Here is a 14,149-nt window from a genome sequence, read left to right on the forward strand (position 1 = left end):
ATAAAAAATAAGGCATTCATTGTTTCTGACCACATCGCTGAAGCATTTGAACACACAAAATCTTCTACTCTCAACTCTGAATATAAAAGTATGATTTTCTGTAATTATATGGACACATTATCATTTCTTATGGCCATATTGTGTCCTCATTTGCATCATTTCATAAAAAAATTCATTCAGACTTAGTTGGTACCTATAGAAACCTTCAGGTCCCCTCTAGAAGTTAAAATAGAGCTTAGTGAGTCTGAATGTTGTTTGAACCTCAGGAAGGTTTATTAATGTTAAAGAGGTGAAGTCCAGCTGGCAGTGTTGGTGCTTCAATGTACACAGACTGATGAAGTCGGGTCCGTGGGTGTTTTTAGGGAAACTCGAACGAAAGTCGGTTCTCCAGATTCCACATTAACACTGAAAACTTCACAAGCGAATTTCCTCGATCGGCGGCTTGATTGGATTTAACAAAAAGAAAAAAAGAAAAAGTAGGTCCATCATCCTGGTTTTGGTCCTGGTCCGACTGCAGTGGGAGGCGGATGTCCAGTTTGGTACCGGAGTAGCTTATTCTGGGTTAAATGTTCTTTCATCAAGAGCACAGAAGAGCATGAAAAAAGGGAGGAGAGAGGTTCCTGGAGCTTAAAACATATGATAAAACATATATATAAGAGGTGATAAGTGATACAGAACAAAATCTAACTTTGGTCCAATGGCAGTTTGACAATAGATCAAAGGACAGGCTCACAGTTTCTGTCTTAAATCAGCAGTCAGGTGTCCATGTGAACAGTGAAAGAGGTTTTCCTCTCTGTAATCATTCCTTCTGTTCATACTGACTATTAAAAGATCTACTTCAAATGTGCTTTCAGTGGAAGTGATGGAGGACAAAATCCACTCCAATCATAGACGGCTAAAGCTTCATATTAGCTTCAGATCAACCTTTAAATACATTTTTTCATGCAGGAAGAATGACTGTGGATTTTGTCCTCCATCACTAACATCGTAAGTGCATTATGAAGGAATCTTCTAATGGTCAGTATGAACAGGAGGAATGATTACAGCAAGAAAAGCAGCTTTAATGTTCATTTGGGCTCCTGATTGTTCTGTTAACCCTTACATACTGTTCAATCAAATTTGACCCATTTTAACATTTGAGAGCTTTAAAAACACCCAATACACATTTACCTTTAGCAAGACTTTTCCTAATGTGACTCACAGTGTACAAAAATCGAAATAAAATGCATTATTTTTTAATTTTTGTGCAGTTGAAACATTTTTATATATGCAAATGTACAAATTTGACCTGTGTTTATGTGAAAAAATGTGAATGTATTCATCATATTCTATAAAATGTTGTTGATGTAGTGATTGATGTAGTGATTGTGAATGTCTTTTTTCTCCGTAGGATTAATCAAACATTTATTAATGAGTGATGGGAAATGTATGAATGTGAATTGGTGTACAGTCTAATTATGAGTCAGGATATGAACAGTATGTAAAGGGTTAAAGGAGACATGAAAAATGGTGAACACGTCCTTTAAGATGTTTTATGAGTAAAGTTTTGTTCCAAGGCAGATTTTCAATTACTGCAAAAGTTTCTTGTTCTGGTTTCATTTCGGCTCTCTGTGGACTCAAACTGAAAACCAACACTTTAAAGAAGAGATGTGTTCAGACGGAGCTGAGTTTGACCAGTCCTCTGACAGAGTCCTCGTGCAGAGCGTCCTGACTGGCCGGGTTATAAAGGGCGGCGGGGGAGGGGACAGACTGGTGTGGTTGAGGGTGGAGGTGGGTGTGTGGGTGTGGGACCAGGTGGGCGGGGCAGGGCAGGGCCCCCTGTGGCGTGGAGCAGGGCGTCTCCTCGGGGCTGACGAAGTGGTGGTGGTGGTGATGGTGGTGGTGGTGGAGGTGGTGGTGGCAGTGGTTGTCTGTGGTGGGATCCCTCAGGGTCAGGACGTCTCCACCGCACGACGGCAGGGACGGCTGGGTGGGGGTCAGGTAGGCGCAGGGGCCCCCCAGGGTGGTGGTCTTCCCTGGTAGAGGGGCCAGGACCACGGGGTCGCTGTGGAGCAGAGGGGTGGCTGCTGCCTGGAGGACAAACTTGGTGCTCTGGATGCACTGATCCTGATCACACTGAGGATTTAAAGACACAAATATTGCAGTTTATGAGTTTTTATGACATTTCTGCAAAGCAAAATATAAATGAGTTAGAACTGTGACTGATATCTAGTTTTAACCCCCTGAGGCATTGTGGAAACTGTACTTAGTGAAACCTGAGGCGATCCTTTTTTGGATCTTGAGTCAAGCTGAGACAACTATCGCTAATTACTTAGGGAATATTTAAGATAGTCAGCTCTCAGGAGAGGAAGTGGAACTAAAATCACTTTTAAAATGGTCAAAAGACTAAATTCTTGTCCAGGAAAGCATAAATCAAAACCCTGCAACAGTGAAACTTCAAGCTGGGCTTTTAGTTCAATCTTTGTAATCATTCTGCTGCGACAAGTCTCTATAAATCATTAAAAAATAAGCTTCAGGCAGCTCAAATTAAGCTCATTACTGTCAAATCCAAACTACAAAGCCTGAGCTGCCCACAGTGCTGGAGAGAAATAACCTGCAATCAGCTCAATTATAAAAACATTTGTGACAAGATGCAACTGCAGCGTCTCTTCAGAGGGGCAGATTTTGTTCCTCTGTGTCCTGATGATTTATATCACATGTCATTATTGATCAGCTGTCACCGTCCTCCCACGCAGCGAGGAGCGACATCATCCTCCACCTACCATATGACTGTGGAGCTGAGTGGAGGCGTAACTTCCACCGCCGCTGGTCCCGTTGGACTGGGAGACAGTCTGCGGCGTGTCAGACTGAATCAGACCTCTCCTGTCAATCAAGCTGTGACAGAGAGACACAGAAGGAGATGTTTAGATGAGTCAATGAACTGCAAAACTGTGTCTCAGTAATTAATTCTGCTTTAAACATTAAACATACATCTCACTTGAACCCTTTTATACACACACACGTTTAATTTAAGATGTCTTTTTGTGTTTTTATGTGACAGCAGAGACACAGCCAGAACATCAGATGGTGGGTGATGTTGACAGTTCATGGTCACCTTAACCCATTGGCCACCAGTGTGCCCCACTTCCTGAAATCTTGTCGTCATAGAGATGTTGCCAGGCAACAAGCATTATATAGCCAGAGATGCAGCACAATGCTGGCAGGATGGATGGATGGATGGATGAATGGATGGATGGATGGATGCATTTTTATAGGAAATCACAAATCATTTTGTTGATTTTAATCATTTAGTTTAGACTATGATGTTGTTGCACTTTTTCTGTTTTCATATATTTGTTGGAACATTTTTTGTCTTTATTTGACAGCTGAAAATAAAGACAGAGGCAGAAAACGGGAAGGATAAACAACAAAGGTCTCTAATCCTATGTATGTCAGTGAGTGAATGCGTCATAATAATCACTGATGAAAAATACTTCAGTATGAACAACAGTTAGTGAATGCATCACCATTCAAGTGCACGTCAGTATGAACAACAGTAAGTGAATGCATCACATAACCATTTGAGTCATTTATTAAGCAAAATGCCAAAAATGTGCTTGTTCCAGCTTCTTAAATAAGAGGATTTGCTGCTCATCTCTGTTTTTATATCATTTTAAACTGAATATTTTGCGTTCTCTGGGAATCTGTGATCAGCATTTCACTCTTTAAACCAAACAACCGATAGATTAATAGGGAAAATAATTGGCAGATTAATCGATAATGAACCCAACTTTTAGATGCAGCTCTACTTCATTATGTAGCACAGTAAGTGAATGCATCACTGTTCATGCAAGCACTACAGTTTTTTACTGAAATGCACCTTGGGAGTCGTAGTTTACCTTTCTCCAGTTTAGTTTTTCAGTTTTTAAGTCCACAGTCTTTTCGTAAAACTCAAATAACCCTTTTATCTAACACAGATGTTCATCTTCTGCATAGATGATTTGACAGTCCGTCACTTTACATTTTCTATGAGAACATGAACATAGTTTTTACAGCAGGAACCTCGGACATCCACAAAGCTCTCTGCTTGACCTAAAGACAGAAAAAAAAGCCTTTTCATGTTTGTGCAGATGGATCTCACCACCTGTCTTCCCCCAAACACTCTGGGGGGGGCAGCAGGTGGAGCCAACATGTTAATAAGCTGTCAAACACTCTGACACACACACACACACACACACACACACACACACACACACACACACACACACACACACACACACACACACACACACACTCACACAGAAGTTTACACAGCTATCTTTAGTTAGGACATGGCATTGACTTCCATTCAATGCGAAACAGCTGAACCAAAACCCTAGAAATGATGTTCTTCCTCATTAGGATGACGACTACACACACACACACACACACACACACACACACACACACACACACACACACACACACACACACACACACACACACACACACACACACACACACACACACACACACACACACACACACACACCAGCTGGTGTAACCCAACGCTCAGTCAGTGTAATCAGTCTGCATCCATATGTTCAGCCCCATGAAAACAAACATCTCCTCCACCTTCCTCTCATCATCATCATCATCATCATCATCATCATCATCATCATCATCCCCTCATTTCTTCCTCTGCTTATACGTTCTCTTCCTCATATCTTCCCTCAGGCAGCTCACTTGCTGTCATCTATCGTCACTCAAGAGTTTTGTTTTATCTGTGTCATGCTTCATCAATCGGTCAATCAATAATCAATAACAGCTCTGAGTCACACTCAGAGGGGGGCGTGGACAAAATAATGTACACACACACACACACACACACACACACACACACACACACACACACACACACACACACACACACACACACACACACACACACACACACACACACACACACACACACACACACACGACTGGCCACTACTGATGAAATCAATATCACAATGTTAGTTAGCGGATAATTTGATGTTAATTTAAACACTATATGGCCAAAAGTTACGCTGCAGGTGTTTTTTTAAGCTAAAAAGTTGGAAAATTATCATTAGAAGAGAGTGTTGATGAATTTTAGGGCTGTAAACAAAACCAAGTTATGATGATATGATTAAATGCTCATGGGAGCTGTACTTTTCTATGTGAAGTACTAAGATCTTTGACTTAAAAGTTTCAAAGCAGCAATGTAAAAATTCTCTCTTACAAGTAAAAGTCCTGTATATGAAAGAAAAAGTACATAAATATTTTCAGCATGATGTAAAATAAGTGTTCTGGTCCTTTGAAACTATGTGAGAAGTTTAGAGGGACAAATCATTATTTGGTGGAGCTGTTAACAACTCATATTTAGGTTAATTAGCATCAGTGTTAGAGCAGCGTGTTACTGTTGTAGCTGCTGGAGGTGGAGCTAGTTTACACTACTTTATATACAGTTAGCTAGTTTAGTCCAGTGGTTCCCAACCTAGGGGTGGGGCCCCTCCAAAGGGTCAGCAGATACATGTGAGGGGTGGTGAGATGATTAATGGGAGAGGAAAGAAGAAAAAACTAAGTTCTGATACACAAATGTGTTTTCAGTTTTTTGGACTTTTTCTCTAATCTTTGCTTTTTGCTGAAATATTGGATCATTTGAACATTTATAGAAATGAAACCATGTGAGAAGTTTATAGGGAAAAATCACTATTTGGTGGAGCTGTTAACAACTCATAGACATCTGAAATGTGAGCCCGACTACACACTGCTTTTTGGTTTCATCTTTAACAATGTGTTGTATTATAAAAGCTTGTTATATTATCCATTGTGTCAAATCTTCATCTGAAAAGAGAATAAAGTACAGTATTTCCTTAGTATATGTTTCCATATTATGAGGCAGAAGGCTTTTGTTGGATTTTTGGCTTCTTAAAATAAAAATGTCTTCACAGCTCTGATGAAGCTCAGGATTCGTCCATAAGAGTAAGAGCTGCTTTATTTCAAACAACCCCACCGTATAAAGCTGAATCTGTGTGTAGAACATGAATTTTCATCAGATCCTGACCGAGCCGGTGATAATGATGTTACCACTGCTGCTGCGCCACGGTGTGTAAATGCACACATCACACAGACATTCGTGGTTTCAGCTGCTGCAGGTATTTATGGTTACGATGCTGCGGGTATTTAATAACGTCGAAGCCAGCTGTGAGCAACAAACAGGATTACATTCAGCGACACCTGAACGACATTAATGTAAAATTCAGACATTAATCTAACATGTTTCAGACCTGCCTGAGACACATTAACACCTGTAGCCTCTTCTGATGCACATTTCAGTAGATTATGTTACAATACTAGAGAGTAGAAGATGGGAAATACATGGAAGTGATTGTGGAGATCTCACTCCCTCTCTCTCTCTCTCTCTCTCTCTCTCTCTCTCTCTCTCTCTCTCTCTCTCCCTCTCTCTCTCTCTCACTCTCTGCATCTCTGCTAATTAAAGCCACATAATTTGAGGCTTTTGTGCTCTCTGCCGTTCTCATTATGTACCAATCTGTGTGCTGCAATGTGGAGGAAAGCATGAAAAACTGCAAACTGCTCTGCTCACTTTAAATAGTACCTCTACTGCCTGTAAAACATCCATATCCTGTATGCATTTGTCATATGCAGACCCATATTTCTGTCACTAAACTGTCACTAAACATTAAAATCCACTCTGTTACATTTAAATACTAGTCTTGGAGACCAGTAATATGCAAGTTTTTTGTGATTTGCAGAAAACCTCCTGTGTCTTTTTACCGTAAGTGTTGCAACACAGGAACATTTTGGCATTTGAGGGGATACAGTGATTCACAACTTTAAAAGACAGTGGGAGGAAGCACCAGTGTTTATGGACAGTAGCCACAGTAGCCTAAACTTCAGGAACAAGCCTAATTTTTTTCAGAAAAACAAATGTAAGAAATGCTTAATGGGAGATTGTGGGTTGGTTGAGTGCAGGAGAAAACAAGGCATGCATGTTTAATTTAGCTCTTTTAATTCATTAAAGAATAAAATGGATTTCTAGCAGTGTTCAGGATTGTATCTGATGTCAGTATGTGAGGGGTAACGTCTTATTTTATATCTGAATTTGTCTCAAAATGACCAATATGTGAAAATACTGTATGTTCTGTGTTGCATTTGGAGAGTAGATACATACTTTATTGGTTATCTACACTGATAAAGGGTCCTGGTTTGTTTATGGTTGATTGAAAGGCAGAAGATTAGTTATCATGTAAACTATAAAAGTCAAGATTTATTACTAATTGACATTCTTCCACTGTCAATACTGCTAAAAGAAGCATATCCACTGTCCACATACTGTATATTATACATTCAAAATAGATTTGAATACTTGAATATAATAAAATCAACCCCTTTTTTCTAATTTTCTAAACCTTATTTAATAAACTTTAACTTTTCTCCCTTCAATTTTCAGACCAGCGCTGTGAAACTGTATGAATCAGCTCCTTTGAGAAAGCAATAAAGAAAGCTGGCAAAGTGTCTGAGGATCACCGGGCAGGTTTACAGATGAATCATATCTCCCCTCAGACTCCCCGTAATGATGATGTACGACGGAGAAGTTGTGCAGATGGAAACAGAAGCGCTGATGAGAGCAGAGAGGAGGAGGAGGAGGAGGAGGAGGAGGAGGAGGAGGAGGAGGAGGAGGCACACATGATTCTTCTTCAGTCGTCAATACTGTGACTTTGATTGTTTTGTGATTAATCTTGCAGCTCTGGTTTGTCATCGGTGAGGTGGGAGAACGGTGATGTCTCTGAGAGAAGCTGTGTTCCTTCCTACTGATAAAACTTATAGTTAAGGACGACTCAGGCAAACCTCGGACCTCCTCTCCTAGTTTTGGGGTCCTCTCTCTCCTCCTCTTCCTCTCCATCACATCCATCATTAATGCATGATACTAACTCTGCATCTCCTCTCTCCTGTAGTGTTGTGCTTTCTCATCTCTCTCCTCCTGTTGCTTCAGGGTTGAGAAGGTCACTTAGAAATGTAATAGGTTACAGATTACTAGTTACTCTATTTAATATGCAATAAGTAATGTAAGGGTGGATACTTATACTCAAAGTTAAAGCACTAAACTATTAATGTGTGCTGCCTGGTTGACCTAAGAAGAAGCAGTCTATTAAAAGGATTATAGTTTGATTACTTTACACTTATCATTTAGAGCTAAGAACTAATCCATTAGTCGATGGAGTTATTTGTTCATTCATTGCTTCCAGCTTCTTTATCATTTTCTTTATTATCTCTTTTTTAAAGTAGTTTAAGTCTAGCTTTTATTAACCTTCATCTCCTTTTATTTCATTTTACTTTTATTTTGTCTTTTTTAATCTATTTTAACCTAGTTACTCCCCAACACTGTGTTGCTTTCTGCAGGTATTTCTGCCTCCAGAGCTGCTGAATCTTTACCTTTAGAGCAGCTGGATCAGCGGGATCACAAGATCACACCTGAATCCAACATGTCAGGCATCAAATTAAGCACTTATGCACCAATCAGCATCTTATGAGGAACTTCTACTGTAAAAAAAAAAAACAATCTGGCACATCAGGTTAGTAGAATCTGGATCTATGATTGAAAGGCTCAACATCCACTGCTACATTAATTATTATTAGTCATATATACATCTTACTTTATATCTTTATGTGGAGCTTGTATGCTCTCTCTCTCTCTCTCTCTCTCTCTCTCTCTCTCTCTCTCTCTCTCTCTCTCTCTCTCTCTCTCTCTCTCTCTCTCTCTCTCTCTCTCTCTCTCTCATCTCCCCCTCCCTCTTTCTCTCCCAGCAGAGGCAGATGGCCGCCCACCCAGAGCCCGGTTCTGCTTGAGGTTTTTTCCCGTTAAAGGGCAATTTTTTTTTTCTTTGCCGCTGTCGCCAAATAGCTTGCTCATGGGGGAAAATGTTGGGTCTCTGTAAAATCTGAGAGTACAGACTAGATCTGCTCTGCTCTGATGTGAATAGTACCCTGATCCAAACTCATGTACGGCGCTGTGTGAATAAAATTGACTTGACTTCTCTGTGACAGTGAAGAGGAGGAGGGTGAACAGTGTAATTACTTTGAGGAAAGTCTCAACTGAAAACTGTCCTCATTAAATACAGAAACCCACTGTCTGTTTGCTGAGAGAGGAGGAGAGGAAGACGATGGAAAGAAGGAACAGAAACGCAGAGTGATGTGACATAATGTGGATTCAGTTTGCAACTCAAGAGTTTCAGCCCTGCAGCTGGTTTAGTTTGATATTTTTGATTTAAAGTGACCAGCTGAAGGAAAAAGGAAGCAGACATGACTCCAGCAGGAACAGTGGAGATGAAAATGTGAACAATGAAATACACATTTGTTTTTAAAACTTTGGCAAAACTTGTTCGGGAGTGTTGCTTTTAAACGACTAACAGTAAAGTCTGGATTTTAAAAGATATCTGCGGAGTATTTTAGACCAGAGTTTAGTCTTGATAGTGCTGAGTTTAGTCCTAAATTTAAACCACTTTGGTGCTGATTTTATTCTTGACTTCATTATCGAGTTTAGCCCTGATGTCAGTGGCAAGTTAAGTCCTGGTAACGCTGAGTTTAGACGAGAGTTTGCTCGTGATAGTGCTGAATTTAGACCAATTTGGTGCTAATTTCAGTCCTGATAGTCCTGAATTTAATCCTGAATTTAATCCTGAATTTAATCCTGAATTTAATCCTGACTTTATTGGCGACTTTAGTCCTGATAGTCTTTAATTTAAAACAGTTTGGTGCTGATTTCAGTCCTGATAGTCTTGACTTCAGTCCTGTTAGCATTGAGTTTAGTCATGATTTTTGTCTTGACTTCATTATTGAGTTTAGTCCTGACGTCAGTGTTGAGTTTAGTCCTGATAGTCCTGAGTTTAGTCGTGATGGTTCTGAGTTTAGTCATAGTTTAGTCCTACTAGTCCTGCATTTGGTCCTGATAATCCTGAGTTTTGTCCTGGTAGTCCTGAGTTTAGTCCTGAGTTTAATTCTGCAGAGGATGCTGACCTGGGAGGCAGCGGTCCACACAGAGCAGAGCAGCAGTTGGTCAGGATGTTTCCGTAGCTGTAGGGGTTGTAGTTGTCCTTCCCTCGCTTCGTGGACCAGGAACCTTTAATCTGAACCCGAGAGCAACACCAGGACCAGGACCAACACAAACCAGGACAGAAACAAAGAGAAGAGTGTTGGTTCAGTTCCTCATCAACAAAAATATCAACTGTTGAACTTTCTCTTTCATCATACAGGGACAATGAAATCATACTAGTCCTCATGAAGCCCTCTCAGAGACCTCCTATTGATCCCCGGACCACAGTTTGAGATCATATACTCACATCCTCGTTGGTGGTCTGGTTAGAGCTGATCAGGTAGGTGTGGAAACCTGACAGACCAACGATTGACCAGACCGAGAAGAAACACACCACTACCTCCAGGACGGTGCGGACCAAAGAGTCAAGGACAAACTCTGAGCTCAGTTATTCAAAGGATAAAAGTTTTAAAATATCTATTACACAAGGACCGACAACTGCAACACATCACGTAGCTTAACATTATGCAAGCAATAAAGTAAGCAGGTTATGGAGTAAACATGTTGCCATTTTGGGCGTTGTCCAAAATCTTTATAAATGGGATTTAAACTAAATTAAGTTTACATTTTTCCTACGCAGATGTAGTTATTTTTAAAACCCTATGGAGTCCCACAGGTGTCACGCAGAAAAACAAAAAAACACCAGTTCACAGAGAATTACGTTAAACGTTGGCAAAACAATCCCAACACGTGGTCCTTTAGTAGCTATTCTGGAGCTTTTAATTGTATTACATAATCTTCCTCATCAGGAAACAAATAAATCGTTCATAAATGCGTTTTAAGGGATTTCAAGGTAAACACGCAAATCCTGTTTACAATAAGGCAGCAGAACTAATCTAATATAAATGAGCAGCTTGGGTTAAATGCAGGAGGCACTGGATAGTCTACATTAGATTTTCCTATTCAACAACATTGTTATCTTTTAAAAATATATTAAAATGCTTCATAAATTGCTAAAAAAAACTAAAAAAGGCACAATTTATGAGTTTTTCTGCACGAATCATTGTGATTTTTCTCTATGACACATGCCATGCTCTATAAAAATCTACTCTTACCCCTCCAAACAACATATAGCAGTACTAATTGGTGAGTTTTATCAGTGCTGGTAGGTAGATTTCCTTCATTTTTTTGTATTCTAGTAATTGCTGCTTTGAGATAGATATGAATCTGTTTGAACTTTATCAAAAGACATCCAACTTTATTATTATTGCAGTACTGATGAGCCTCAAAGCGTTTCATCACATCGCTGTCAGTCGCATAAATATTCAGTCTACAGTCAGTATCAAAAGAATCAATGAAGTAGCTAAATATACTAAGGCCACTTCTTTTCTCTTTCCTCATGTAAAATATATTTGAACTGCTTTTCTTTGCAGACTCAGATCTTTTGGAGCCAGAAGCCGGATCACTTTTCTGTTTTATAAATGGATTCGTATGGCCTGGTTCAGCAGCCAATCTGTGGAAATTAAAACTAAACTGTATAACCAAATCTGAATTTATGTGAAGACTACATGAGGCACATTTTATTTAAGTAGATCACAACAAACACATGCTTAGATTTGCTTTAAATGGAGAATACCAACTTCTGACTTCTAATAGGCGATTTAAAGTCCCTCCATTTAAACTCTTTCATCTTAGTTGCTTAATCAAGCTCAGTGTGCTGCTGATTCAGATCTGAATCCAGAGGGTATGATGGGTTATGTTTGATTGTTATGATTGTTTGATGAGTTATGCGTCCACCTCATCAACTGAACTGTCTAAGGACGCTAAATGAATTTCGGTATAACCTGACAATAAAGTCGTAACGGGTGTCTTCTCACTCTCACAACAGAGCGAGAAGAGATTAACTTAAAGTGGCCCTCTGAGCGTGTGACACGGGTTTAACCTTGGCAATGCATTATAGGAAGTATTGACCCGTTGCTGGTTACTGTGCCAGAGCCATTGATTTATTAGAGCCGCATGCAAAACACAAACACATAACATTAACCTACAGAGAGAACGAGGGAGAGGAGGTGCACGAGGGAAACTAATGCCTGCTTTGATTTTCTTTGTTGTTGTTGTGACGACATTCAGTTGCAGTAAAAATGAACTGCATGACGAGATGTAACCAGAAGCTAAATGCTTATGTGAACATGTATAGGGGTTGAAAGTATGGATTACTTCTGTGTATGAACCTATTTTATGTGTGTGTGTGTGTGTGACTGTGCATGTGTGTGATGAAAGGCCTTAATGAAGCTACTGTAGTCATAAGACTAGTCATAAGAGGCATCCCTTAGTCCGTCCGGCCTTTAAAGCTGCATTCATTTATTTATTTTTGGTCCACTTGCTGGCAGCAGAACAGGCTGTAAATACAACATCTGACATATTATCAGGATATATAGTAGTTGTGGCTAACATGTAAGCAAACAGCAGACAAAGAGCAACACTATCATCCCATTAACAATGCTAAAAGCAGCAGAATAAGCTGTAAACACAAAATCCGACATATTATCAGTTTATAAAGTAGTTGGCAAACATCCACCACATAAAACATACAACACATGGGTCCTTACATTCGATATTTATCTAAATTAACTTATTGATTAATGCAGCTTCATATCATAAACTTGACTCGGCTCCTCACAGTTAAAGGATATCTGGCCGGACTGTCTTTGAGCGCACTCAGGAAACCCGTCCGGTTCGATCCTGCAAGACACAAAAAACAAGACACTGAGTAAGTTTTCAGGTTGTTCAGTTTAGTGTTATGTGTAAAAAGCATCCTCATTAATACTCTGTTGTACTGTCTTAATCTGAACAGTTTGACCTCAGGATTTATTCCTCTGGAGACGATAAATGACTGTAAAACTTCATGACTAATCACCATATTTGTCTCAACTCTAAAGAAGCAAAGTAATAAAGAAAAACAGAACTGGAGAAACTGAAAACTCAATCTATGTGAAGACTGAACACACCAATGACTGAGGAATACATTAAAGATGAATTTTAAATAATACATTTGCGCTAGTGAAAGTCACCTCAGACTGAGTTTGTATTTGATGAACTTAAGATCTAACTGAGCTGTATCCTCAATATTTTAAAGATTCACTCATGTGGATTTTGTTGTAGCAAAAATCTCCAGATGTCCCAACTCACTGATTAAGTCCTTAAACTAAATGCTGTTATACATGCATATTTATAAGGAGGATAGGCTGTGTAGGAATGTCAGTTTAAAAATGTAGTTAGGTAATTTCATCCTGATGGTGGAGCTAGCTCACCAAATCATTAGAAATCCCCTCCTAAGATCTGTAAATATTCATGAGAATTTCATGGTAATCCCGCTCGTTATTTCCCAACCAATACATTATCACGGACCAAAGTTTTAGATTGATGGTTGCCTTCGAGGCCACACTGCTGGAGGGACAACCAGAGTAAACATCCCCATCTGAACTTACCGGTACACAGAGCTTTTATGCTCTCTAAATTTACATCTTGCAGATCAAAGTCACGACACTTAGCTGGATCTTTTTATAGCTCCGCTGCTAAAAACAGAAAACAAGCAGCGTAGTGTTCAGAGGAAGACACGGGTTTATCTCAGACAGTCTGCCGGTTGTAAAGAGTTGGACTCTGAAGCAGCCCGAGGCTCCAGTTTCTGACTGTTTGGAAAACAACATCAGCAGCCTGAATGCACAGATTTAGGTCAATGAGAATGACACGGACGATCAGTCAGTGTTTTTAGATCCACTAACCCAAAATCAATGATGGGTTTTACTCCTCTGTTTGGACATTCACATTATTACTGTGAAAATCAACTTGCACAGTGGGAGACAATTAATCTCATTCAACATTTAGTCAACTCCATCATTGAGTAGCAGTGCATGGGTGATCGGGGACTTTAGTTAAGGAGAGCCATGCATTCATGACTGCTGTTGGGAAAACACATTTTCCCATTTTGTCTACACACTTTAAACATATCAGCTGTCCCTGGCTCAGAAGTTAAAATCCTGTTCATTTTCTTCACACACGATGTTACATTACTCACAGTTCTCTCTCTTCTACAACTTGGATCAACAAGCTACT

General features: G+C 39.7%; 1 protein-coding gene across 1 annotated transcript in view; it reads right to left on the minus strand.

Annotated features, from left to right (window-relative positions):
- Positions 1-1,653: 1,653 nt before the first annotated feature.
- The window catches only part of LOC133997343 (palmitoyltransferase ZDHHC14-like), a 24,630-nt gene continuing 12,134 nt past the window's right edge, over positions 1,654-14,149 (minus strand). Inside the window, exons 5-9 of the mRNA XM_062436918.1 lie at positions 12,730-12,778; positions 10,344-10,446; positions 10,021-10,130; positions 2,763-2,874; positions 1,654-2,115 (exon numbers count right to left, since the gene is read on the minus strand). Of these exons, the coding sequence (XP_062292902.1) occupies positions 1,654-2,115; positions 2,763-2,874; positions 10,021-10,130; positions 10,344-10,446; positions 12,730-12,778 (836 nt within the window). The remainder of the gene's footprint in view (positions 2,116-2,762; positions 2,875-10,020; positions 10,131-10,343; positions 10,447-12,729; positions 12,779-14,149) is intronic.

Source organism: Scomber scombrus, chromosome 17 (assembly GCF_963691925.1).
Source record: "Scomber scombrus chromosome 17, fScoSco1.1, whole genome shotgun sequence".
Lineage (NCBI taxonomy): Eukaryota > Metazoa > Chordata > Actinopteri > Scombriformes > Scombridae > Scomber > Scomber scombrus.